A 26,926-nucleotide genomic window follows, 5' to 3' on the forward strand; every position below is an offset into this window, starting at 1 on the left:
GGGTCATTTCGCTCGAAAAGTGCTGGTTTGGCGTCCAAGCGTTCAACCATACCTTTACCACCCCCACTCCCCACCAAAAAAAAAAAAAAAAAAGTTTTTTTTTGGTACAAAAAAAAAGTTCAATTATACCGGTACAAGGCACTACCACAAACAAATGCAGTTTTTTCATTCCACGCTGGACAAAGCGGGCGCCACCCAGTCGTGGCACTACTCAAACACGTGGGTCGTATCGTAAACCAGTCGGTCATCACGTTGTACCAACCAGTCAGAGATCACGTTCTACGCGCTGCCTCCGCATCACGTGCCACATAAATCAATCAAAAGTACTAAAGCCACTAGATTCCGATCGGACGGCTAATAGCTCGCATCTCGACTTTCATTTACGTATCGGCATTCGCTTCGTATAATAGCGTCTACCGCGTCTCACGGGAAGTTGTTAGATGGGAAGTTGGAATGGCATTATCAGTAATAAAACCAATATTGATGTCGAAATACGAAGGAATCATGCTTTCGAGTACTATAACATCGGCCTGTATACCGGTTGTCACAACGCTCTGCGACAAAAGACGCGAAGGATTCGAGCGTTCGCCATTTGCGTGTGCTCCTCCAAGCCTTCGCTTCCGCGAGTTTACAGGATCCCTTCTCTCTCTAGGAAATAAAACAAACAGAAGGTGGGCGAAGAGAAGTTCGTCTTCGGATCGATCCGGTGCCCGGAATTTTAAGGAGACATATTAGACATGGATGGGGAGAAGAAGAGCGCGGGAATCCTAGCCATGGACATCTACTTCCCATCCACTTGCGTCCAACAGGTCAGATTCCAGTTCTCTCTCTCGTGTTTCAAAAGGAGGGCTTCTGGATCTTTGGTTTCTCCTGGGGTTTGGTTCGGCTCGACAGCAAACCACAGCAAGGGTGCTGTCTTGTTTTCTCTTGCGAAAAAATGGGGAGATACAGCTTCATTTATCGAAGCAACTATTATGCGGTCCAATGGTGGATTCGTGTGATGGAAGGTAAATTCTTCTTTTGCACGAAAGATACAACCCCTATCCAGAAGAGAAAACAGCTCGGAGGAGAAATTATTAGTTGTTCTATCACATATATTTTTGATCATCCAACAAAAAATTATTATATTATTTATTATTAGAAAAAAAATTATTATTATCTAAATTTTATAAATAAAAAGGTTCATTTTAATTATTAATTAATATCTTTTGTGGGGTTGAATGAAAAGAATTTTTTTTTTAAACGATGTAATAATTTTTTATTAGATGATCTAGGATATATGTACATGATGGGACGGTTTCAATCAATAATTTTAAATTTGGATAACAATGAATCTGTTTTCAGTAACGAATGACTTTGTTTCCTTAAGAGAGGTGTAGCAATTTTTTATTAGATGATATAAGATACATATAGCATGTCAATTCTAATATTTGTAAAACAAATACATAGTGGATAACGTATAATCAAGAATTGATAAAATACAAGAGGTGATGTGGCGTATTATCCACTGTTAGATTTAATATGATCCATTGGACTTGGTCCTAAACTCATTAAATAAATAAATTTTTTTTATTGAGATACTTATATCCTACACCACGTGTACTATGTCAATTGTGAACCACACCCGAGCATTCTCCACATGTGGCAGGTTCGCCACATAATCAAAACTTAATTTAGGAGAGACACCCTTTCTCAAACAAAAATCATATGGGTGGGCACTATAAGATATCATATGAGGTGAGCTTCATAGTTTGCTACATTTTTTTTAATATCAATTTTAAATAATAAATTTAAAAATTAAAGATCTTTTTATTAATAGAGTTATTCCTTTCATGATTAAAAAAAATAGTATTCTCTTTTTTTCTCATCCAGTATATACTATTTAGTGATATCTACTGTATAACCATGTGATATATACTAGATAAATTAATTATCAAACAAGTCAATATATATATATATAAATAAATCAATATATAATTTTCAAAATATTAAGTTCACCGATATACAGTATATAGCTAGACGATACATACAATAAGCTTTTTTGATATACATGTAGCAATGATCCAATATATATCCATAGATAAATTGATAGATAGTTTATCGAATTTAATATTCACTAGTATATAATATATGATCAATTGATATATACATAGCAAAATATTCATCTAACGTCCAAATATATATATTTAGGTAAAGCAATATACAGTTTTCAGAACATAACACTCATCAATATATAATATATTACCAAATGATATACATTAGATAGCTTATTGGTATATACTATAAATTTTTTTATATATATTAAATAATAATTTAATATATATCTGTAGATAAATTGATACATAGTTTACTGAATTTAATATTTATCAGTGCATAATATATAATCAATTGATACATAAGTAGTATAATATTTATTTGATATTCCAATACACGTCTCTAGATAAAATGATATATAGTTTTTATAAATTTTTAAATATAAAAATTAAAAAAAAAATAGAAGAGAAAAAATAAATTCGAAAAAAATCTCATGGACAGGAAAGATAGTGCATAGATTTTGGAAGAGGAGAAAAAGACTCAGAATGAAGATTTTATAGATAGAAAAAATAAGAGGCTTGATGAGAAAAAAAAAAAATTGTATCGTCTCTTAGACATGTATTTATTTTTATTATTTAATTATAAATAATTTAATTTTTATTTAATTTTTAGATTTTCTCCTTTAAATTATGGAAACAAAAAAAGAAAAAAAGAGGGAAAAAAAAAGGGCATGTAGGCCCGCCTGGCCCATGGTGCCTGCCTCATGCGATTTTTGTTCTCCTTTCTCTTCCACCCCGCTCTCCCGCCTCTCCCACCGCTACCCATCCAGCGGAGAGGTAAGCGCCGCCCGCGGTTGGAGAGGATCGACGCGGTCACCAACATCACCATTACGAAGTCCCTGTCAACGAGGTTCCCATCAAGCGGCATCCTCGAGGCCGTCTCGGCCAGTCCGGTCCTTTCCCGCATGCCCGATCTCTCCGTCTACCACCACCTGCTCTCGAGCCCCTTTCCTCTGGTTTTCGACCTCTCCCATGACACCGACGACCGCAAAAAAGCAACGGCGGCCCCCGACTTCTCCCACAAGGCCCTCTCTGTCATCTCCCCCTCCGCCGCCGCCGCCCCCACCTCGACACCTCCACCTTCTGCGGCGGCGGTGCATTTCTCTAGGCCAGAGAAGGGGCGGTGGGACAGGTGGGGAGGGGGGGCGGAAGAGAAAGGGTTAGGATTTGTTTTTCTCACCGGATATGGAGGAGAAAGGAGACCGGGCGTCCCTACTCATTTTCGTTTCGATGACTTGTCGAGACTAGGTCGCGATCGGACTGGTATGGTGCACCGCTGACGTGGTGCTGGGTGCCCCGCTGATTATCTTTTAGTTTCTTGCTGAGGTTGATGAGCGTATGATTTTGTTTTTTGCCTTTATTCTTTGTCAGATATAGGTTAAAAATAGAATTCTTTTGTTAAAGTACGATGCAAAGGAGAGAATTTTAGCTAAAAGAGAAAAAAGAAATGGTAAATGATTGATTTTTGTGGCAATCAGTTGAAGATAATCAGGCAAAAGACGCAAGCAATGACATTCCATGTTCTATTGTCAAACTTCATTTTGTTTTTTCTTTTCTTTTATTTTTTTCAATTAAAATTTTGGGCGATGTTAGTAATTGAAAAACTATCAACTTCTAACTTTACAAGTTGGCTGCTGTTGCTGGCTGCAGGAAGAGCTCGAGGTTTATTATGGCGTCAGCAGAGGGAAGTATACAATTGGGCTTGGCCAAGATTGTATGGCTTTTTGTACGGAATTAGAAGATGTGGTCTCGATGAGGTAATCTTTTATTATACAGTCAATGATTTAAGCAGATTTAATGTTTTGCTTGTACAAATGGACAATCTGAATATTTTCCATTTAAAGCTCTGAGTACATGACTGCTTCTATATAATTCCATATATGAGGTGCCTGCAATTTAAGATTGATTGACTTATTCTTCATACTGATTTCCAACAGTGTCACAGGATTCAGGATACCATAGTGATTTTTTATATTTTTTATATTTTTTTTGGGTGAGCAAAAAAAGGCCACCTGAGGGGCACATGATGTAATCAATAGCAACTTACTGGTGATTTGATTATGTGTGCGAACCAAAGTTCACCGTCTTGGTACCGGATCCCATACCGGTAAAATCCTGCTTAATGTCGGTACACAGTTTGGTACGGTATGATAATGTCGGTACACTCTGAGACGAAATACTGGTATGGTACGGTTGTCCGGTATAGGGCGGTATAGTATTTCATGGTGCGAACAACGAATATAATCGAAATTTTTGATGGGGGTGGGAACGGTGTTTATGTCTTGGGCACATGATGTAATTGGCATCTAGTTTGCTGTGGGTTTGCCGGTCCAACTTGAGAATTTTAGTTATCAACAATTATTCTGGAGTTCTCTGAACACAACCTTCATTATGGCTCAGGAGAAAGATTGAGGCCCGTAGAAGTTGGGGGATTCTGTAATGCAAAGACTTTTGTCACATTGGAGCTATGTTATATGGGCTCTCTATTGGTTGTGATTGTTTCTCGGTATCGGGTTCCTTCCATAGTTAAGAGTTTCTTCTTGTAGGATCCATGTCTTAAGAGTCATCCCAGTTTCCTTAATGAAAGCATCCAATTCTAACTCTATATTTGTTGGCCTGTAAAATACAATACAACCGTTTCAGTTGTTCACATGCAAATGTTCTATGTATATTGAAGTTGGTCAATCAAACTTCCACTAAAGCATATCAACATGCAAACAAGGTACCATCAATTCTAAGTCTTCTTATAGTGTTCAACAGATGGTATATCGATTCTTGAAGAAAACTGTTTTTTTTTTTTTTTGGTTTTAAACAACAATCTTTATGCCATATACATGGAGTTGTCATATGGGTTTATGAGCGTATGCTCATCTCCTTGACATCTTCTGCACTCTCTGTACTCATTATTGACACTTCCAACCCATATGCTAGCCATAAACTTCATTATGGCTGTCTCTGGTTTATGCTGCAGATGGCTGAACCAGATTTGATAGTCACCATTTAATTTCTACCTGTACTACTTTTTCATATATACAGATTCATTTTTATTCGTTAGCGGTGCTACTGAATGAATTCCAGCTATCATCCTAGTGTTGACTTTCTCTTGGTTATGCTAGACATAACCAAACCAATTTAAGTTGTTACTCTTGCTTGATTCTCTTTCTTTACCTGGGCTCCTCCTAGGCTTTCCTTAAATGCACTAATTTCTAATTGGATCCTATCCAGATTCACTAAATATCCACCTTAGCATTCTTTCTTGTTCCTGTTGCCTGCCTGTTTAATTGACCAAAATTCTTCCTCATATTGAAGAGCTGAGACTTACTGGGGTGGCTTAAAATGATAGCTGCAGGCTGAATGACTTTTATGTTTAAATAATATCATTTGCTGTAATCTAAAGGTTTTTCCTGGAAGTTGTCAGCTTTGTTTCGAATCCCTGTTCTCCTCTTGATTATCCCTCAAGATTTTGAGTATATTTACCTTTTGTCCTTTTTTGTGCATATTGTCTGATGGTGGAAACATATTTCTGATCTGCTTTCTTGACTATTGGTCCATTTTTGAGAAATTATATGAGGTTCTGCTTCATGCCTGTGTGTCTGCTAATTGTTGAATCACTGATTAAGAGTTCTGTTGCAGCTTGACAGTTGTTAAATCCCTCCTTGAGAAATATCAGATAGATCCAAGACAAATTGGCCGATTGGAAGTTGGAACCGAGACAATCATAGACAAGAGCAAATCTATAAAGACTTGGCTCATGCAAATTTTTGAGGTTTGTCCTATGCTGTTATGATAGGCTTTTTATTGGTTAATTTCTGACAGAAATTTTATGTGGATGAGATGGTTGATTACATCATTTGATGCTTCATGGGGTTGAGGAATCTTCTGATGGAACCTCAAAATATTTGAAATCTCTCTGATTTATATTGTGATTTCTGATAATTTTTAAGCTTTTATTCCATGTACTGATTTAAATCATTTACATCTTTGTTATGTTACCTCATAACCCAGTTGCTATATCAATTATCTTTGCACATATACTTTTACTGCTACTTGTCCTGTTATATGTGATGTCTAACTTTTTCTGGAACAAACAGGAGTATGGTAATAGCGATATTGAAGGAGTTGACTCGACAAATGCATGCTATGGAGGAACAGCTGCTTTATTTAACTGTGTGAATTGGGTAGAGAGTAACTCTTGGGATGGACGTTATGGACTAGTTGTTTGTACAGATAGTGCGGTATGGTGATTGAAACTTCATATTAAAATATAGGTAGTCAAGTTTCATTGCATGTCGTGCCAAGAGTCCTTTGCTGGGCAATGTCTATGTTAATCTGTGCAAAATCAGCCACTTTATTGTATGGGCAGTCAAGTTTAATTACTTAAACTTTCTCCACCCTGAAGATCTTTGAACAATTGATCCTAAAATCTTCCACGAGACAGAGCTGTTGTTGCTTAAGCTAAAGAACAAATCGAGCATATTTTCTTTTGTTCCATTTAAAATATACATTTAATTGAAAAAGATATGTATGTTCTCGCTTATGCTTGAGCAATGCCATATACTTACCAACATATCTTCTGTTAGGTCTACGCAGAAGGACCAGCTCGGCCTACTGGGGGTGCGGCTGCAATTGCAATGCTTATTGGGCCAAATGCACCAATATCTTTCGAAAGCAAATTTAGGGGAACTCATATGTCTCATGCTTATGATTTTTACAAGCCTAATCTTGCAAGTGAATATCCGGTTTGCTTCTTCATCCTATTATTTCGTTGCATTTTCTGGCTGATAGAAATTGCAGATGCTTTGATATTCTTTTCTTTTTTATATCCATTTCAAGAGATTATACTAGACCATCGTTCCTTGAAGTTATCCCTTTTTTATTAAGCTACAACATTGAACATATTCAACAAAGTGCAAAAGGTTTTGAATTATGCTTCTACTAAAATTATGCTTCACTCTTTGTTTGTGAAGCTTTGACATTGGCATCATCTGTGGGTCTTTTTATGCCATATGAAATTCTTTACATTTTCTTCTTGGAAACTGCAAGCATCAGTCAAGTAGTATGATAGCTTTTTGAGGAAGATAATACCCCTCACCCTTGTAAAGTTGCTTCATTGTTATTTCCATGTTATATAATATACCTAATAGACTTTTGAGAAGGGGATGCTTCGAGCTGGTTGTTTGTTAATCATGCATTATCTTTTCCACAAGATGTGAAGGCTGGTTAAATCTGAGAATTAATGACTTTGACTAAACGGATCTACTCAAATTACCTTGATTTTCCCTTCTGTTGACCACCATTATTGTAGCACCATTTCCCATTAGCTTGGTTGTAAAACATTCTTGGGAAGGCTTCCGTACTTCCTTTACACTTTCTTTTCCATCCTCCAAGTCATGTTGTCAGGTTATTCAAGACATTTCTGTTATTGACACTTGTATGTCTCATCTGAGGTTGCTTGGTAACTCATTATCATCTTTCATTCAGCAATCTCCTCTAGTGAAAAGAGAAACAATTCTTCAAAACCTTTGCTTCTTGTCCTACTCCTTGCAACTTTTCTGGGTTCTGATGACACAAATTACCTCTTTCATCCATTCTTTAATTATTTCTACTTCATCTTGCAGCATGTTAGGTATCATGTTTTGCCATCTTTATACTTCAGAGTGCAGTACCATCTGTTGTAGTGATTGTCACCATAAGAATGTATAGCAGATATAGAAAGTGGCTTCAACTTTTTGCTGCTGTTTCTTCTTGTGGGGTTATCTTTCTACATACAATTGAACATTAAAATATATTAGTCAAAGATTCTGTGTAATGGGCCACAGTGGAAAATCTTGCTACATGAAAACTTAAGATTGTAAGGGGTTTCTTATAGGATACCTCATCTTTCTACAGCTTTGATCTGTAACTTGATTCTTCAAAAACTACGATTAGATCAAGGATCAGAACTTTGAGATAACTTCATGAAGAAATGGTGCAACATATGGAAATAACAAGGCAACCTTGCCACTTTTTAAGGTCTGTGATATGAGACCATAACCAAGAGCAAAAGCTTTGTCACATGTTACTTAAAAAATAAAAGACAAAAGCTTTGTCATATGAATTCATTGAAGGTGTATTTGTTGCTCTTAAAATACCTGTTTATGGTCTGAAGAGCTTCTAGAAAAATGTCTTTTTACCTTTTTAAGTTGAAGCCTCTGTCAAATTATGCATCAAAGTAGCCTCTTTTAAACTAGATATCAAAATGTGTGCAGGTTGTTGATGGGAAGCTATCACAGATATGCTATCTCATGGCTCTTGATTCATGTTACAAACATTTTTGTAATAAGTAAGCTGCAATTTTCTATGAAATTTGGTTTCCATCACTTCTGTAATTGCCTATTGCTGACCTTTCTGATGTCCAGGAATGAAAATTTTGAGGGAAAACAGTTTTCAATTTTTGATGCTGATTATTTTGTTTTTCATTCTCCATATAACAAGGTATGTAATGTTATATGCCTCTTATATTGCATGTAGCACTGTTAATAGTCCGGCCCAACCAGGCCTATCAAGTAGGGTTGTGGTCAGATCTTGTTTGGGCAGCAAAGAATCAGGCTTTCTTTGGGTTTGGGACCACCAGTGTGGGCCTCCTAAATCATTTCGAGGCTGGCCCAACCTAAGCTTGGCCTGTAGCTCAGGCATGCAGAAAACACATCCATAGTTTGAGACTTTAAAATTGGGTGCAAATCATTGCATTTTTTGGGGTCTTCAGAATGAGATTCAGGATTTTGAGTGTGGACTGAATACACACTTCATTCTGAGGCTGACCTTGATTGATGCATTTACGTCTCATGTTATTGGTGACCAAAACTTGCTCAGTCCAATAACAGTCCTAATTACATTTCTTTCTTTGTGCAGTCAATGAAAACTCCAACAAGCTGATGCATTTTTCATTTTCTTGAAATTTCATACAGCTTGTGCAGAAAAGTTTTGCTCGGCTATACTTTAATGACTTCTTACGCAATTCCAGGTTCTCTCTCATCTTTAACCTTTTACCTGGTATTTTAGCAAATACTTGTCAGGGTTCACGGTAATCATCCATGCATACTGTGCTTTTAATCATAAAACAATTCCAGATGTAAATTGTTTCTACTTATTGTCTTATTTATGCTTGATTATGAGTATGTAGTATGATTTATAGATGCATCACATTTTTATTTTTACTTCTTGTTCATTTGGTTCCTCAGATAATTCTTTATGGCAAGTTGGTGATTAGTTCTAAGAGGATACACAAACCAAAAATTACAATTAAATTATTCTTTAAGCAGATTCATTTTCTAGGCAGTTACAAAGATGTGTTGATCATGCATGTATATCTAGGGCTAGAGATTAAAAATTATGAGTCTGGACATGAGGCTTAAGCTTGAAAATGGATCTGGGTTGTAAATGCTATGCTAGGGTTAGGGTTGGCTAAACAATCATTAATTGTTCTGGAGATATGATAAATGGCACTCTTCACGGCTGCTGCTCCGTGGGAGTTATGACCTTCAATACAGTATCCAACAAGCCATTGAGAAGAAAATCTCTGAACTTATCAGTTTGCATCATGAAAGAAAAACTTGCAGTAGTGGCAGAGATGGGCAGGCCAGTTAGTAGTATTGTTCCCCTGTTGGCACTTTAACTCATGTACGACTTCTACATGTAACCTATAGCCAATTAACCACATTTAAAGCTTATGACTTACAAGAAAAATCCCAAAATGCATAAAGCGAGACCCTTTTTTAGCAATAATCAAATAGAAGTGTGTGTGGTATTTTCTGTCACCAGGCAAAATATATCTTTTGAGATATGGAGTAAACCATTGGAAACTTTGACACTAAGATAAGCACCAAGAATTGATGGACCTAGACCAAAGAGATCTCATGATAGGCTATCAAATTTAGCCAATGACTTCTTACACATCCTACTGCATGATTTGAAGTATCGTTGCATATCATGTCATGGCAATCATACCTTGGTCCCACTAACCTGACTTACACGGCGGAAATTTGTTAATATGTTTGGTTTGTAGTTTGTACACTACAATGCTACAAAGTAATATACAGCAAGATATATCATCATACTTGATGGCCATTGATACCAAATCCTTAAGAATGTTTCTGGAATAATTTTTGCTTTCCCTTGTGATGAAATTTTGTGCTATGAAAATATTTTATTTCTTGTAGTTGTTAAGCCTGATGTACATCATGGACTTGTCCCTGCCATCTCTAGCTTTTGGTTATAGTAGTCGGTTAACATGGGATCAAAGCTCAGGTTGATTGAGATCTTGAGTTCAAATTTGCTCCCGATCAGTTATTTATTTAATTAACCTGGTTGTCATCTTGCCATCCATTCAGTCTCTGTATGTGATCCAGACCTGCATGGTGGGGTCTTAAGGCTGATGTCATGTACCTTGCTGGCTTCCCTGATATATTAAAGTTCTAGGTTCTGGTGGTTAGTTAACAGCAGTATGCGTTTTTAGTGGTGCCTGAGTTGATACTGAAGGACCTATTATGATGGAGTGTATATGAAAATCATACATGTATTTAAGGCCTGAAAATGTCTAAAATCACTATAAAGTACTCTAGTATGGACTATGAATAGAAGATTTTCAATTTTTATGTTTGATAGGTATCTGTTTGATTACATGTTACCATGCTCTATGTGCTAGCACTGCACTGTATGCGTAGTTTGCATGATGTGGCTTATTTTGTTAGTAATTTTTTTCCACAGGCAACTGCACCTAAAGAGATATCTTCAGCATTATCCACATTGAAAACCATAGATAACAAAATCCTTCTCTCTTAACCAAATCTTTTGATACAGATCTTGAAGAGGATCATACTCAATCTTTTCCATTCTTTTTTCCTCTTACAATCCTGCAGAGCTAGCTGCTTTGAATCTTTCATCTTCTTGTTTCGAGAGAACATTTGTTCCTACCAAATTGCCAGATTTTTCTTTGCCTATTCGTTTTCACCTTTTCTTTTAGACTTACTAATATCATCCAAGTGGCTCTATGTCCTTGGTCATGTGTCTTGGAGAACTATCAGTCTTTCTAACATGATAACTGACTTTTCTGCAGTGCTGAAGTGAATAATGGAATTTACATGGTTGAAAGTTGAAATCATTATCATGTGAATCACTTGTTCATGTTCCTCTTCCAGATGGACCATATTTTTGCCTGATTTCCCTCAATGAATCTTCCTTTCAAATCTTTCTGTGTTGTTTGGGATGCATGTCACCTGCATGTTCCCTTTGGTGTTTGCTTCCTATGTTGAACCTATTCTCTGAGTAACTTCTTGGAAAATATACTTTATGAGTTGAACAGTCCAACAATAATCATGCTTTACAACATAGGTAATGGCTTTGGCTTCAAATAATTTGAGAAGTTTTAAGAATCAGTCATTAGCAAGATATGAACCCTCTATAAATTTGTCTTTTGGTTGACTTTGGGCCAGAGAGGGGCTTTATATGAGCCTGTAAGACCGGTTAATGGGAAGTGAAAGCCAGGAAGTTGAGCTAAGGACTTCAAGATATTCAATTATGTGCAATTATCTCACTCTATGCCTTTGGCTTGCTAAATATGTCAGTGTTAGTAAAATAAAAAACCCCCATGGGTGAACTTTGTAACTATAATTAACTATGCAAACTTTCACTGTGATTGTTTTTTTTTTTTAAAATTTATTTAACAAACTTCCCAGTTGTTAAAATTAGTTTTGCAGTTTCTTTAATAATGTATATTTTCTGTTAATTGCTTTCATCAGCTGCATTGAGGAGGCAGCAAGAGAAAAATTGGAGCCCTTTTTAAACTTGTCTGGTGATGAAAGCTATCAAAGTCGGGAGCTTGAAAAGGTTGCTTATCATGCCGGTGTAATTTCAAAGACATCCTTCATAATATCATTTTGTTGATTATTTCGTAGTATGGAATGCACAGGCTTCTCAGCAAGTTGCAAAGCACTTGTATGATGCAAAGGTTCAACCATCTACTTTAATACCCAAACAAGTGGGGAACATGTATACTGCATCGCTTTATGCCTCATTTGCATCTCTTCTTCACAACAAGCATAGCACCCTGGTAAAGTATCTACATTTGTTTTCTATGATTGGTTGTACTAACTTAGTTTGTCCTTCCCTGATACCATTTGCTTTCAATAAAGGGGGGTCAACGGGTTGTGATGTTCTCATATGGAAGCGGCCTGTCTTCAACAATGTTTTCATTCAAAATTCAGGATGGTCAACACCCCTTCAGCTTATCAAATATCGTTAATGTGATGAATATATCCCAAAAACTGGAATTGAGACATGTGGTATGTCACTGCATATTCTATTTTGCCTATAAATTCATTCCAAATAGCCAATCATTTTGCTATTGCATCAATGACTTTCAAATGTGGTGGTTAAATACTACATGTTCTTAGCCTGTTTCCACCTCAGTAAATTACTAGATAAGACTTTCAATTTTTCATCTAACAAAGAGTGGAGTGCAATATCCTGACTTCAAACTGAATTTGTGTCCAATTATGTGGATGTGTAGATACGTGTATGATGTTATATGTAGCCATGTAACCATGCATGGACATGGAATAAGCACACAGGAGATTGCATGCATTAAACATTTACACAATAGAAAATTTTAGAGTTAAATTTAAGGAATATAATACAAACATCTCACATGATGACAAAGTATTCAATGCAACTTAGTGCTAATGATTTGTACAGGACATAATATCGATAAAGTGATCATGTTTTCTTCTTCGAGCTAATAATCATGTATTTTTTTCTTATAAATGAGTTATCAATTTGAGATCCCAACTTCTTTTTATCTTGTAGGGTGTAATGTTCTTTGCAAATGCTAATATGCAGGCTATTTGGTCCTGCTCTAGTTTAAATTGTAGCATCACCTTGATTACTTATGACTTTCATAAAAACATCTGATCCTGACACACAATTGACGCTGTTGACAATAAAATATTATAATCCTGGATTATGCCAGCAGAATATTTTCTATCTTTACATGCTTGCCTCTCTATTTTATCCTGTATTCTTTCATTTAATAACTGCAATAGCAGAAATTCTAGTTTCACTTATACAACCCCCTCCCCAATATCACTACTAGCAGGATTGTAAGGGGAAATCTAAAACAACAACACATGCACTATCTATTTGGATTCTACACAGTACAGCAGATAGGAAAAATTTTGAAAAATTTTAGCTCAGCTAGTGTCTGGAATAAATTTGTTCTAATGATCCTTGTTTAGAATCAGGAGTTTTGTTTCTTTTCCACTAAAACAGGGTGAAGTTTCACCTTTCTTTCCAATGCTGAATGTTTATGAGCTAAATAAATTTGCTCATGCTAGCAGTTAATGGCTTTAGTTGCTTCTTCATTTGAATATGGTGCATTCAAATATGTACAATTTGGTACTGTAGGATGGAAATCTCTACTGTATTTATAATCATATGCAGTTTCATTAGGTTCTTAACCATTCCATCTGTCATTTGGATCATGTGGCTTTGATCGGTTGTACCATTCCATCATAGTGAAATCCTGTGGAAAAGATTCTAGTTAAGTTACATGTTGAGTTTCTTTTTGTTTAATTTTGTGTCGGATTTGTTGCTACGCTCTGCCCTGTTATATTTTCTATTCCTATATATAAATTGAGAATTCTTACACCTAGAAGTCAAGCTTCTAAGAAAAGGTATTCTTTTTCTCCTGGGGTTATCTTAGAGAAGCCAATGCTTCAGCAGGTAGATTCAAATTCACTGCTAAAGGAACAGGGAAAAAAAAGAAAAAAAAATCCTCTAGACAGACTACATTTCCTTTGGAATATAGTTGCAATTTTCTGCATAAGTAGATTTAGGTACATGACTATTAAACTTAGGTGCTGTTGGCTTATCTATAAGTTTTTCTAAAACAGAAAATCATAAAACATGATTCTCTGTGAAACAGGTTGGTGAAAGCCGGGGAGACATACTTTTCATAATACTCCTTTTCCTATTTTTGACTAGAAAACTTATTTTTCATGTTTAGCGGCTTGTCTGCTTTTGGCAAAACTGGTTTGGAAAACTACCAAACAATCATTTCTATAAAACTCATTCATTTTGTGTTTTCTGTAAACATGTTTTTGTAAAACTTGTCAACCAAACAACCCCTTAAATTCAATTGCTTTCCAAAAACTTATGCATGCTTGTCAATGTCCCTGATGAGGATTCATCCAGTGAAGCAAAAACTTGGAACAAGTTGCTTATAAAGATCTCTTCAAAAGCAGCGGGAATGATTTACTTTGTTATTTCGACATGAACATACTCTGAGTCAGATCCTTAGACCATGGTTGCATGGCATGATGATCTTTATGGCTGTGAACGACCTCCAAACTCATGTACCTCGAACATTGCCTTGGTTGAGCAATCAAGTGGAACCCAATACTCCAAGGATTGATCAAATCTTACATTTGATTGGATAATCTATTCTCTAATGCTGTCCTAAGACATTTCCCAAGATTTTGTTGAGCCACTTATTGCTTCTTATTGAGGGTTCCCCATTCTGTTTATTGGTGCATACTTCTTCAGCGGACATCAGTATAAAATCAAACTTAACTGCAGTATCATTTGAAGGAGGGTTGTTCTATTAAGCTCAATCAATGACATTTTAAGGTACCCTATTTGGTATAGGATTATCGATAATTAGAATAGTTTTAATCAAATATTTTTCTTTTTTTAATTGCAATTAAGGCATGACAGGTTTGTTATTGGGGTTACAAAATGACCCAAAGGTCTCCTAGGAAGGGGATATCTTTTAGTTATGAATGGTTGGAAAGATAACTATTTGTTAATTAAATGCCAAACAAATTGAGTATAGCCTGTCAGTTATTTGTTACCGTCAGGAGGGAATTCATATGTTATCATCTTCAAGGATCTCTTGTAATTCAAACTGATTGAATCATTGTAATTGACAAAAACACAGGTTTGGTGCAAGACATGGTGTAAGGACTATAGAAAGCTCAAAAACTTTAAGCTTTGTACTCCAAAATAATAAAAAAAGCTTAAAACCAATTACCTAAAGCTGTAGCTAAAATTGCTTTCCAAGCGGCTGTGGCTTGGGGGAAACATGTGATCCTTTTTGTGTCATACTCCGGAGCATCCCAAGAGCTATCTATACAAGGCATGATAGACAAATGTAGAGGAATTCATCTACATGCATGGTCAAATGAGAAGAGTTTGCTCGTTTCATTTGTCTGCATTCTTCTTTTTATAACATGCCTTGTATTCTTGATCATATTAGAACTTGGTGGCTATGACATACATTTGATGAAGATTATTAATTTATGTTTATTTCATTATCTGTTCATTGTAGTTTGATCTACATGCTGACCGTAGTTCTCTATTATTCAGTTTCCAACTGAAAAATTTGCTGAGACAATGAAGCTGATGGAGAGAAGGTATGGAGCAAAGGATTTTGTTACAAGCAAAGACACAAGCCTTCTTTATCCAGGAACATTTTACCTCACTCAGGTTGACTCCTTGTACCGGAGATACTATGCCAAGAAGGGTGCAGATGACACAACTGTTATTCATGCCAATCGTTCATTTGTAAATGGTCATTAATGATGCCTCTAATTCTCATACTAGAAGAATTACAGATAACTCAAGATCTTTATTTTTGCCCCCCTTTCTTTTAAACTAGGTTAGACTGCTATGTCTAGCATTTTGTATATATTATTCCAAGCTGGTATTTTCATTAATTTTGGTAAGAACTCGGTGTTCTTCATTGTTAATGTAAATTAGCTTTCCTGATTTTCTGTCATTTCACAAGTCATATATATTTTACCACTTCAAATCAGATTTTTTTTTTATTAACTGTAAACTGCTTCAAATCAGATTGGGAGCTACTCTTTACTTCCAGGAGTTTCTAAGCAGCACATCGTGGATTTATGCGTTCCGTTCCTGTACCATGCAACATTTGGTTCATGTATACATGAAGATTATGAATGGTCCTAACAAAATTATGGCCTTTTTTTTTTTTTTTTTAAAATCATTGGTGCGTATGATGAATTCAGTAAAAATAGCGGGTTTAACATGAAAATCTAATTTGGTGCATGAAGTTCGGATGGAGGTTTTGGTAAATGGTTGGGTTGTTGGAGCTTGGGAAGAATAACGTCGGGCATGGTTTAGTCGAGCAATTGCATAGCGGCATCAAGGAAGGGGCCAATGTCACAGAATCCGAGAAGACCAACCTTGCTTATATGGTACTGTAAGTTTGTAAGGGCAACTTTGAGGAACTTTTCATAGGATGTAGCTGATGGCTAGCGTCGTCCTCAGAGACTCATTTGGCATTGCAGAGGAGTTCCCCATGACATCTTCTAGACAATGGGAATGCTATAGCCTCTCATTAGTTTCATATTGTCTCAGCGCCAGCACTTTCAATTTTATGTGGACAACCCTTCTCTCATGGGGTGTTCATTGCTAGTGCAGTGAAATGAGGCATGATTGTCGGTTAGGTTTGGGTTAAGCCAGTTGGTTCGTATCCCTGATCGTGCTAGGCCATTCTTTTGTCAAGTTCAGATTGTATTGGAGCCATTTCTCAATTATTTTAACACCCAAGTTTTCTCAAGCATATGGCTCAAAACTAATGAGGTAGAATTTAGAATTTTAAATCATAAATAATTTTTTCATGCTGTTCAAAGCATAGTTACCGAGTTTCAGTTCAAAGTCGTAATTAACAATTTGTTCTTCATTAGTGAATTTGGTTTCCTTAAAGCAAGATGAGAAAATTAATACATATTGATTTTACGGTTATGACATTAAATTGTATATTAATTTATTAAATTCTGGTGACAAGTTGATTGGAACAAATTAAAAGGCACGAGATAAATCATATGGAAGCATATTTCAAAAGGTTAGAAAGAGCTATATCAGTTACTTAATTGACTCAGCCTATGCTAGCCTTATACTCGATCCATCGCTGAAAAATTTTTTTAATTAATTATTTTTAAAAGGAGTTAATTGCATCATATAGAATTCATAATCTACTCAAACATTCAAATCGTATTCAACCATTTTATAATCTGATTTTATTAACCGACAATTCACCCCGCTTCAGTGAATTAGAAAACTACTATTTGAAAAATGAAAAAAGGTAGTCTTCTCCCTTAATTCATATTGGACAGAGAAGAAGGTTCACGTACTCATAAAAAGCACCCTTCCTGAATTACCACTAATTTTTTTCTTTGCACTCTTCCCGAAATCCCCTCAGCCACAATCATAAAAGGTTGTCTGACCAACTGAAGGAAAGCTCACAAATTGAGCAAGCTGGTGAGGATAAAAATTCATGTAGATTGGATAAGTTCCATGTGGTGGCGGAAAGTGGGAAAGAGAAATCCGCAGGAAGGCAAACATGTGGGTCACCATGGTGGTGCCATGGGCAGTTGATGGAAGTAAAGGAAGCTTTCAATGGTGGAATCTCACCATTCCAACAACTCATACAATAGCTTGTCACTTGCTTTCCAAACCTTCCTAGTCCTCATATCTTATTGATGCCAGGCTTTTATTTCCCGGATTATTGCTGTACTCCCAGTACCCTATATCATGGAGTCTTTGGACTCCACATGTGTCTTTTTTTGAGCGAAGGAGGAGGAAGGACTCCACATGCGTCGAACCAAAAAAAGTCTGCTTATTTAATGCCGTATCCCTGTTGACATGGGTCAGCTTTTGTGTGGGGTTTCTGCTGGCTCCCGTTTTAGCGGTGGGCTGGGTGCATAAAACAACCCAGACTGCACCCTTTTTTTGTTGGCTATGAACTAGTCGTCAGATTGCTTCCTCTGCTATATATATGCTGGACCACGTTAGGGTCTTTCTTTTTGGTTGCATGGTGTGTGAGTAGATGAGGTGGGGAAAGAGCTCCACTACTCTTAAAAGCTTTTTCAGTGTTTTAGGCCCTTTGGCCTACGATCCTCGCCAGGATACCCGAACGTACACACAAACGAGTTGGTGGAGGGGTCATCTGGTCGGATTTATGTGATTGGACCACACTTGAGTTGGTCTTGTATCTTGCCTTTTTAGTCTTGCATGTGATTGGACTACTTTTGATTGGAATAGGCATACAATATTGGGGAAACATGATCCATGGCCTATAACAACTTGGATGGTGGTTGAGACCATGGTTCAAAGGCAAGAAAGCTAATTTTCTCGATTGGATCAATGGATTTCATTTGTGTATGAAATATGATGAATTTGATGATCAATATTTTGACCTATTCAATATTAAAACTACTCTGTATGTGTGAGGGTATATTTACGTACATTTCATCTTTTCTTAGATCATGCAATGGCGGGAGGAGTTTTGTATACTTTTTCTGTGATTGAAATTATTTCTATTAGTCAGACCTATTCTAGTTCATTCTAGCTTGTGTAGATGTATGGTAAATACTTGAGATGCAACTATAAATTTAGATGAATTCTTATGGGTGACAACCAGTGGAGAAGATGGGATTGCATTTTATGCAATCAGGATGGTTGTACACTATCTTATTTCTGATTGCCGCTTGGTGAGTATGTGTTATTATTTTTGATCGTTGACACTCTTGGCTTTCCCAATGACATGTCAAGGATCATAATGAATGTGTTGCAAAATCTTTCATACAATTAGGGATAAATTATACTTACATCCAATAATTTAAAAAATCTATACATATATTATGAGGTTTATTTTTATTCAATACCTTAATCGATAACTTAATAAAACATTAATCATATGGTCAACCTTAAATGGGATAACTCCCAAAAAGTTAAGAGTTTTTAAAATAATCAACCCTAAGGTAAACGGTTTCATCAATATCATTAATTTAATTGGACGTAAGTGTAATTTTTATAAAACAAGTATAATAAAGCAAATTTAAAAAGATTTTTTTTTGTAAGAACAGATCCGCTATGATTTAGTGACATGGCGATGCCGTGCTCAAGTTTTTGTGCCAATGACATATGCCAATTTAGTGGCTCTCCAAACTTCATAACATAGAAATTTTATAGTAAAAATTATAAAGCTAATGTGTAATCTGCTCATTTTGCCACGACGGTTACCTTATTATGCACTAACTGTCAAACAAATGGATCAAAGAAACACTTCCGTTTCAATCTGTGAATTTCTTTTTCCTGTAGAAGGCTAAGACCTGCGAGTGCTGCTATAAACTGCACTTAAAAAAAAAAAAAAAAGGTACGGAGCTGTCGTAGTCGCCGGACCGATCAAACCACAGCCAATAAATTGATAGAGTTTACAAAAGCTTGCACGCCGGAGTTCGTGCAATTGTTTATTTGAGATTTCCATGTTGTGGTGGTATGGTTGCATGACGCAAAGAGAACCCACCTCCACTACCTGCCACGTTCGCTGTCACATAGAATTGACACGTGCCAACATGCGAGTGGAGTGCATTGATGACCTGTGCAAGGGTACCCACCGCTTGGCTTCCAAGGAGAAACTATTGGTTCGAACGATTCCCTCGTGTAGGCTTTGGATCATCTTCGATGATTCAAAATACCACTTAATTGAAAAATATAAATAAAAATAAAACATACAGTTAATTATGATTAATTATTTTCAATTTAATTTTTAATAAATTTTATTAAATAATATGATGATATTTTATTGGATGTCCCAAAATCTACCGTCCAATAATTTCTCGCTCGGGGTGGGGGAAGTGGGCCCGCACCGGCCGCCTCCACGAGAAGGACAAGTGGTGGCCCGCAACTACGACTTGGGAGGTGGGGCTTCCAACCTCGGCGGGGCCCACGGCCCAGCTGATTTCGTCTCGGGCCTGGCAAATGCCGGTGGCGGGGCTGGCCCAGCGAAGGGAGTTGCCGAGCATGGGACCTACGCGCATCAATTGCTCATCGCCTTTTTTTTTTTTTGTTAAACCTACTTCAACTTTGCCGCTGTTTCTACTTTTACTGAGTGGAATGTATTTAGGTCCTTCAACGATTTTGCAACCGGATATAAGAATCGGATGGGTAATAGTTTAAACAAATAGGATCGGGTGAAACTCAATAAAGATCATCAAGCTGAAATTGGGATTGACTTGAATATAATTGAACAAAGCATGAACTTGCTTCAACCACTTGAATGAAATTGGAGCTTGGCCCGGAAAGGAAAGGCTTAACTACTCTTGGTTCGATAAAAGTTCATCATTGTTACGTAACGTACGTAAAGTACATATATTAGTTAGCATACAACCAATCATTTAATATAAATTCTGAGCTTTGGTCTGGTCTCATCAACCTTTGAACTGAGCCGCTGGAACACGAGCAACTGGATTCAAAAGATTTCAAATTTATGGAGATCAGCAAGCCTATAAAAATACTTGATTTTAACTCAGGTTGAAGTATGCTGGATCATGCATGACAAATAACAAACGAGCTGGCTTCAGGTTCATGATTGATTTCCGGACCTGAACTTGATTATACCCAGTTACTCCGTTTGTCACCGCATCGCGATTCACGGGGCCAATGAGTTCTCCAACTCATGATCTTGGTGGGATCCTCACACCAAAACCCCGTCTTTGCTTGAAGTCTCGCAAGTACTGATTTTTCTTGAAAAAAAAAAATAGTATGTAACGTTGGAGCAACGCCATGTTTGATTGGTAAACATTTCTCAGCAACCAAAGCACGATTGTCTCTCATTTGTGTCACATATATATCTAGAGCACCCACTTACAAGAGAAATAATTGGTCAGACTACATCTACCGTGCTGGCGGACCAGTCCAACCACGAAGGAATACCGACATATACAGAGAAAAAGAAAAAAAAGAGAGGGAAGGAAGCTTTTGTGCATCTTGCTTTCTATTGGATTGGTCCACCAATTCAATGGTGGATCTGATCCAATCAAAAATTTCTCCACTTACTGACATACAGATACATAAGGCGGGCACACGATCAAACTCCGGCACATGCTAATCATATGATTTTCCTGCAACTTATTTGCATCGTATTTGCAATCAAATATAACAATGGTGAGCCGTCTAATGCCGACTGCAGGACAAATTTTGATCATTTAACTGACAAATATATTGTGATAAACTAATGACAAATGATTAAGGTGAGACAGATAGGTGACAGAAAGGTCCAAAGGGCATGCACCAATCCAAACTGTCCACCGATGAACGAGGTTTGATCATCTCTAATCCGATGTAGGGTAGTGCGGAGAAGATTGACATCCGTACCCAATTCGCACTGCCACAAACTCACGTCTTTGTGTGCAGGGTTCACGTGGCAACAGTGAATACGGATTTGGGTGGCCATGACCTAATTTGCTTATAGCGGAGGAAATGGCTCGATTTAGAAAGAGAGATACTAGTTGTATGGTGCTGATTCGGTATTCATTAATCTTTAAATAAAACCACTCATTCTTATATAGGTCAGACGACGGAGTTCCTACCCCCTAAAGGTCCTGAGCTTGCGACAATTGGAGTGCAGGTAGGTTTTGACAGAGTAGAAAGTCAAAAGGGGAACAAGAAAAATTTACACCAGTAGCTTAGACTTTTCCCTCAGATCCAATTCTTCTAAATAATATAATTTCAACGGGCGTTCATTTCCTTGAGAAAGATATTGGAGGAGTTATAATCAATATGTTGCAAGTAAGATCATACTTGGAATTAATTTGGATGGTACATAAAGAATCAAAGATACAAAACTTTTATATTTCGCACCAAATAGGATGAAAGAATAAGACCTAGACACATGCCTCGTATCCACTAAACATGTTATTTGCCAATGTGATCGTAATTATCCAGTAAATTAATTCCACATGGATATTTTGAATCCATTTATTTGTTGATAGAATCATAGGCATCAATCAACAGTTTTCTCCTTTTGCATATATAAATGTCAAGAACCAGTATAGCTCTTCTATGCTGGCATAGCTATATTAAAAGACAATAGAAAACTTAAATAACATGGGACAAAATGAACCAGATGAGTCGTAGAATGGCATAGACAACGCACCTTATGTTGCTCTGCACAACAACCTTATTTGGGAGGAAGGTGTCTATTTATTTTTTGAGAGTCTGATTGGATGATCTGGTAGGATTTGATCTAAAGTTTTCTACCAGATTCATGGACTAGAAAATCCATTTAAGCATGGCCCATAATAATATAGCATTCCCAGTTTGAATCCTGCAGGGGTCTTTTTTTTTTTTTTTTTTCCCCCCTCTTTCTCTCTCTTCTTCTTTCTATTCCTATAGACCAAAAAACCAACAAATCAAGATTGATGGATTTTGGCAGATCTCTAGAAAATGCGGGCTAGGTTCCCCAACATTTCTAAATCTTGCAAGATACTTCTTTAGAAATATCCATATAGGCTTTGAGTTAGCTCAATATTCCGATGAGTAACTTACTAAGTGATGGAAGGAGTGTTTGCTTTAATTTTCTTTACAACATTTAATTTATTGCAAAAAAGAAATTATGCGGTAATAATGTTAATACTACATAACATTGTAGGTAATCTGTTGGAGATGCAATCCTCTAAGGGTTTGTTTGCTTAATTTGATGATTCTTAAGAATCATTTATAGGAAAAAATGATTGCCAATTAAAATAAATTTTATCATATTTGCTTGATAAAAAAATTACTCTAAAAAATATCATTGAAAAAGGTTGTTATGTTTGGTTAGAGGTAATCTTATATGAAAATATTGCTAAATTTTCAACAAACTTTTAAAATAAGTCATTGAAATATTAATATATTAATATTTTAAATATTTATATAAGTTAATAAATATTTTTAAATTAATTATATATATTATAAAATATGTTTATTATTATAAATAATTTTAGTATGTTTTGGTTTATAAATAGATATATTAATTATTAATAAATCCTATTTTATATCTATTGATAAATAATAAATATTTATGAATTGTTCATTAATAATAAATATTTACTAATAAATATATTAATATATTAAATATGTTATTTTTATACATATTATTAATCATAATATATTATTATAATATTAATGTAATATATAATTAAAATTAATTATATAATATAATTAATATGATATTAATATGATATAAGTAAGAAAATTTTTATAAAAAATAATATTTTAAAATTTTATTCAATCAGTAATTCAATATAGGAGAACAAATATCACAATCATCTCTATCATTTACTTTTTGCACCAAATATAAAATTTAATATGAAATTTATTTTTTCTTATTAGATTATTTCGAACCTAAGGGCCCTGAGTGAATCACGTTGGACATTTTTTGCAACTTTCGTTCTCCAATCTTTAAGCATAATAAAGAATAAGAATAACATTAAAAATACAAGTTTAGGCAAGGTTGCCGTTCTTGGTCATGCCAAAACGTTTTTGCTTACCCATGCACGCCATTGCTCAAGCTTTTATCAAGGGAAAACACTATGTCAGACGCGGGACCCACACTCTCAGCAATTCGGTGGTCCCACCCACAGTTGGCTCCAGCTGGCTGTACCCGTAATCCGCGACCATAGGATCCGATATCCAAACGGTAAATCCCCGCTTACCCCGATATTCCCCGCGCGGGACCCAGTTCCCAATGCCTGGTCCACCCAACTTTTATAATTCCACCAACTGAATTGTCGACACGTGTCCACCGAGCGTGGGGGCCCACACCCTCCCCGCATTGCTTCCGCCACTCATCCGCGTGATATTTGGCGCAGGGACCACAAGCCGGTTGGACACCGTGCCCGGAGCCCGAGATGGGTGACCCACCCGTGGCGCACCCAGCGACACGAATTGGGGTGGGCAGCCAACCAGGACCACCATCCCTTCTGGCCCCACCCTTCCATAAACCAAGTCTCACTTGGTTTTTCATCTCCTTTCTTTTACTTTTGTCCGGGGTGGCCACTGGGCCCAGACCACGGAGTGGTGAGCGCCACGGCTGACGTGATGCATGAGAGGTCGGCAGTCCGGGGCCGCCTGGGCCCCACTCGTAGGGCTTTCTTTTGGGTGCCTTTTGGAAAGAGAGTTGCTAACCTCAGCCACTCCAAGCCGCGTGTAGTTTAGAAAGGGAAATACTCTTTTATCTCTAGGGTACCTCGATCCGGTTTAGTGCGAATCGCCAAGGATGAAGTGAACAACATAGCATACCCCTTCACGTATGGATGATTTTAGAAAAAGGGCCAAAAGAACAGGAAAAAAAGAAAAAAAAAAACATATTCCATGTGGCTGGCGCGCAAGACCCGGGTTTGGCGCTCATTCTGGGTGTGCTAAGTGGGTACGCCTGGCGGTACAAGTTAAACTGGGCTCGGCCCAGGAGCGGATATCGGGAAGTAAAGTTTGGTGAAGTTTCTCACGGGGAGCGCAAAAAGGGAACGAGGGAAGGAACGGTACGGGCATCCTCATTCGCAGGGCCTTCCCCTCCCTTTAAAAAATCTACCGTATCTCGAGCTCCCATAATTCCCTAATTCACCGTGGTGCGCCTCCCCCAAACTTCACCCGGGGGACCAGGTCCTGATCGGACGGCCAGCAGGGAGAGTTGGTTGGGCCCATCTCGGGAAGGAGTCGCATCGCCGCAGGATGGGCAGGGATTGGAGGAATAAGAAGAGGCGGGGTGGGTTTCTAGGGTTTTGCTTGGTCTCGCCTTTTGTGCGTCCGACTGATATGTTATTGGGGAGGGCGAGAGGAGGGAAAGGGAAAATATGTAAGCGTTTTCGAAGTGGGGAGGAGGACGGAGGCCGAGATGGATTCTCAGAAGCAGGAGAAGGAGGAGGACGAAGACCGCCGGAGAACAGACCTCAGAATGGCCGGCTGCGGCAGCAGTGGAGGAGGAGGTGTAAGCGGCAGTAGCGGAGGAGGAGGCGGCGGCGGCGGCGGGATGACACTGCCGCCTCCGGTCGCCATACCGGTCCACCGGTTCATAATCCCCAAACCGGAGCCTATCGAGATGAGGGGAGGGTTCCAGATTCTCCGGCGGCCGACCGGGCGCACCAAGGATCGGCACACCAAGGTGGAGGGCCGGGGAAGGAGAATCCGGATGCCGGCCGCGTGCGCCGCCCGGATCTTCCAGCTGACCCGGGAGCTCGGCCACAAGTCCGATGGCGAGACCATCCGCTGGCTCCTCCAGCATGCGGAGCCGGCGATCATCGCAGCCACGGGTACCGGCACGGTCCCGGCCATCGCTACTAACGTCGGCGGGACCCTCAAGATCCCGACCGAGGCCCCGTTGACTGCACCAGTGACTTCCACCTCAACCCCCGCTGCGGATGCTGCCGGGGAGGAGGCTACCAAGAAGAGGCGGCGAAAGCTCCAGCCTTCCCGGGCTGCGGGGACCGGCGTAGCCGCTGCGGCGGCGGCGGTCTACTATCCTGTCCAGGATCCGCTGCTTCCGGGCGGCGGCGCGATATCCATGTCCACGGGGCTGGCACCCATCGGGGCGGGGCAGGGTATGGTGCCGATGTGGGCTGCCACCGCAGGCGGCAGAGTGATACCACCGGGGGCGTTGTGGATGCTCCCACCGCCCTCTGCCATAGCAGGGCCTTCGAGCCAGCCGCAGCTTTGGACGTTCCCGTCGGTCCCACAGATCATCAACCTGGCAACGGCCCGGACCATCTCGGCCACCACGGTGTTCCCCCCTGTAGCCGTTCCCCCCGCGCCGTCATCGTCCGCAGCCGCGGCAGGAAGTTCCGCGGCCAGCGCGCCGGCGGCCAGAGGAGATAAGGCAGAGCTCCAGCTGATGGGCGAGTCCGGCGAGCAACGCCACCGCCAAGATGAAAAACAGAAGGAGAATCACGAGGAGGAAGAGGAGGAGGAGCTCTCTGAGAGCAGTCCCGAAGATTAAAGTTTATTTTTCACATAGAGAACTTCTGCTCTTCGTCCTTTTTTTTTTTTTTTTTAATTTTTTGTTGAACTTAAGTGAACAATGGTCTGTAGATCGGGGAAGCACGGCGGCCATGGACGATACCCGGCCATTTCTCCGTTGTTTGGGGTCGGCACATGCGCACGTGCGAGATACGTGTTCTCTAACTTTTACTCAGCTGTCATTTAACTCATGTGGGGTTGGTGGTCTCGGGGTAGAGGTAGGGTCAGAAGAGCTCAGAGGGTGGGAAGGTGGGGGTGGTTGCACCGTGGACCGTGCTTTGCGATAGGGAAAGGGGTGGGGTCGCGTGAGTGGGCCACCACCTGTCCGTCATGTGAGGGGGGTGGGCGCGGGCCCCAAGCGCGTGCGGAGGGGGAGGAGGCGGTGGTGGTGTGGTGTGGGAAACTGGGGGCGGGCCCCATAATGTTGTGGTGGTCCCGGCGGCACCGGGAGGGCGGAATGGTTGGGTGGGTATTTGGTTACACGTGGATGTGGATGACGTGGACACGGAATATCCTCTAGTTTCTACTTTCTAGTCTTTTAAAAGGATCCCTCGTCTCTCAGTTGTTAACTGTTGTTTTTAGTTGCATGTCTGATGGATGAGGGGAGGAGGTGGATGTGTTTTATTTTCTAATGAGATGTATCATTTAGAATGAGGGCTTAGGCTTGTATGTTTTTTCTTCCTTTCTCTGAGCTAATCACAAGCTTTGTATCTTTCTGGTCTTTTGTACTATAGCGGTGGAATCTTATGCTATCTGACTTCCTGAGTTAGCTATCTACGTTTGTGTGTGTTGTGGGGTCGGGCTTGGAGACATTGATGGCTGAGTTGGTATTGGATGGGCTATCCTCTTATGAGAAAAAAAAATTTATTTTTGGTGGTGTGGCAGGATGAAGTCCAAACAAGTGGGTCTTTTTCAAATCTGAATCCATTCTTTGGTTGTTGCGTGTTTGCAAGCTCAAAGGAAAACCTGGCGCGTGGAATGAAGAGTGAGCCATTGAG

General features: G+C 38.7%; 2 protein-coding genes across 5 annotated transcripts; both read left to right on the forward strand.

Annotated features, from left to right (window-relative positions):
* Positions 1–539: 539 nt before the first annotated feature.
* On the forward strand, positions 540–15,906 carry LOC105043374 (hydroxymethylglutaryl-CoA synthase). Of its 4 annotated transcripts, none has more exons than XM_010920895.4 (12): positions 541–809; positions 3,744–3,850; positions 5,727–5,859; positions 6,185–6,328; positions 6,674–6,832; positions 8,342–8,415; positions 8,492–8,567; positions 9,041–9,096; positions 11,870–11,957; positions 12,040–12,180; positions 12,263–12,412; positions 15,495–15,906. In XM_010920895.4, exons 1-12 carry the CDS (start codon positions 738–740, stop codon positions 15,705–15,707), a joined length of 1,413 nt encoding a protein of 470 aa, XP_010919197.1. In that variant the 5' UTR covers positions 541–737; the 3' UTR covers positions 15,708–15,906. The 4 variants fall into 4 exon arrangements, with proteins under 4 accessions (XP_010919200.1, XP_010919197.1, XP_029119902.1 ...); XM_029264069.2 differs by lacking the exon at positions 541–809 and adding an exon at positions 853–1,007; XM_010920896.4 differs by lacking the exon at positions 541–809 and adding an exon at positions 2,801–3,356.
* An 8,769-nt stretch (positions 15,907–24,675) lies between these two features.
* Positions 24,676–26,649, forward strand: LOC105043373 (transcription factor PCF2). Its single transcript, XM_010920894.4, has one exon. It carries the CDS (start codon positions 24,811–24,813, stop codon positions 25,906–25,908), a length of 1,098 nt encoding a protein of 365 aa, XP_010919196.1. The 5' UTR covers positions 24,676–24,810; the 3' UTR covers positions 25,909–26,649.
* The last annotated feature ends 277 nt before the right edge of the window (positions 26,650–26,926 follow it).

Source organism: Elaeis guineensis, chromosome 4 (genome assembly GCF_000442705.2).
Source record: "Elaeis guineensis isolate ETL-2024a chromosome 4, EG11, whole genome shotgun sequence".
Taxonomy (NCBI): Eukaryota; Viridiplantae; Streptophyta; class Magnoliopsida; order Arecales; family Arecaceae; genus Elaeis; species Elaeis guineensis.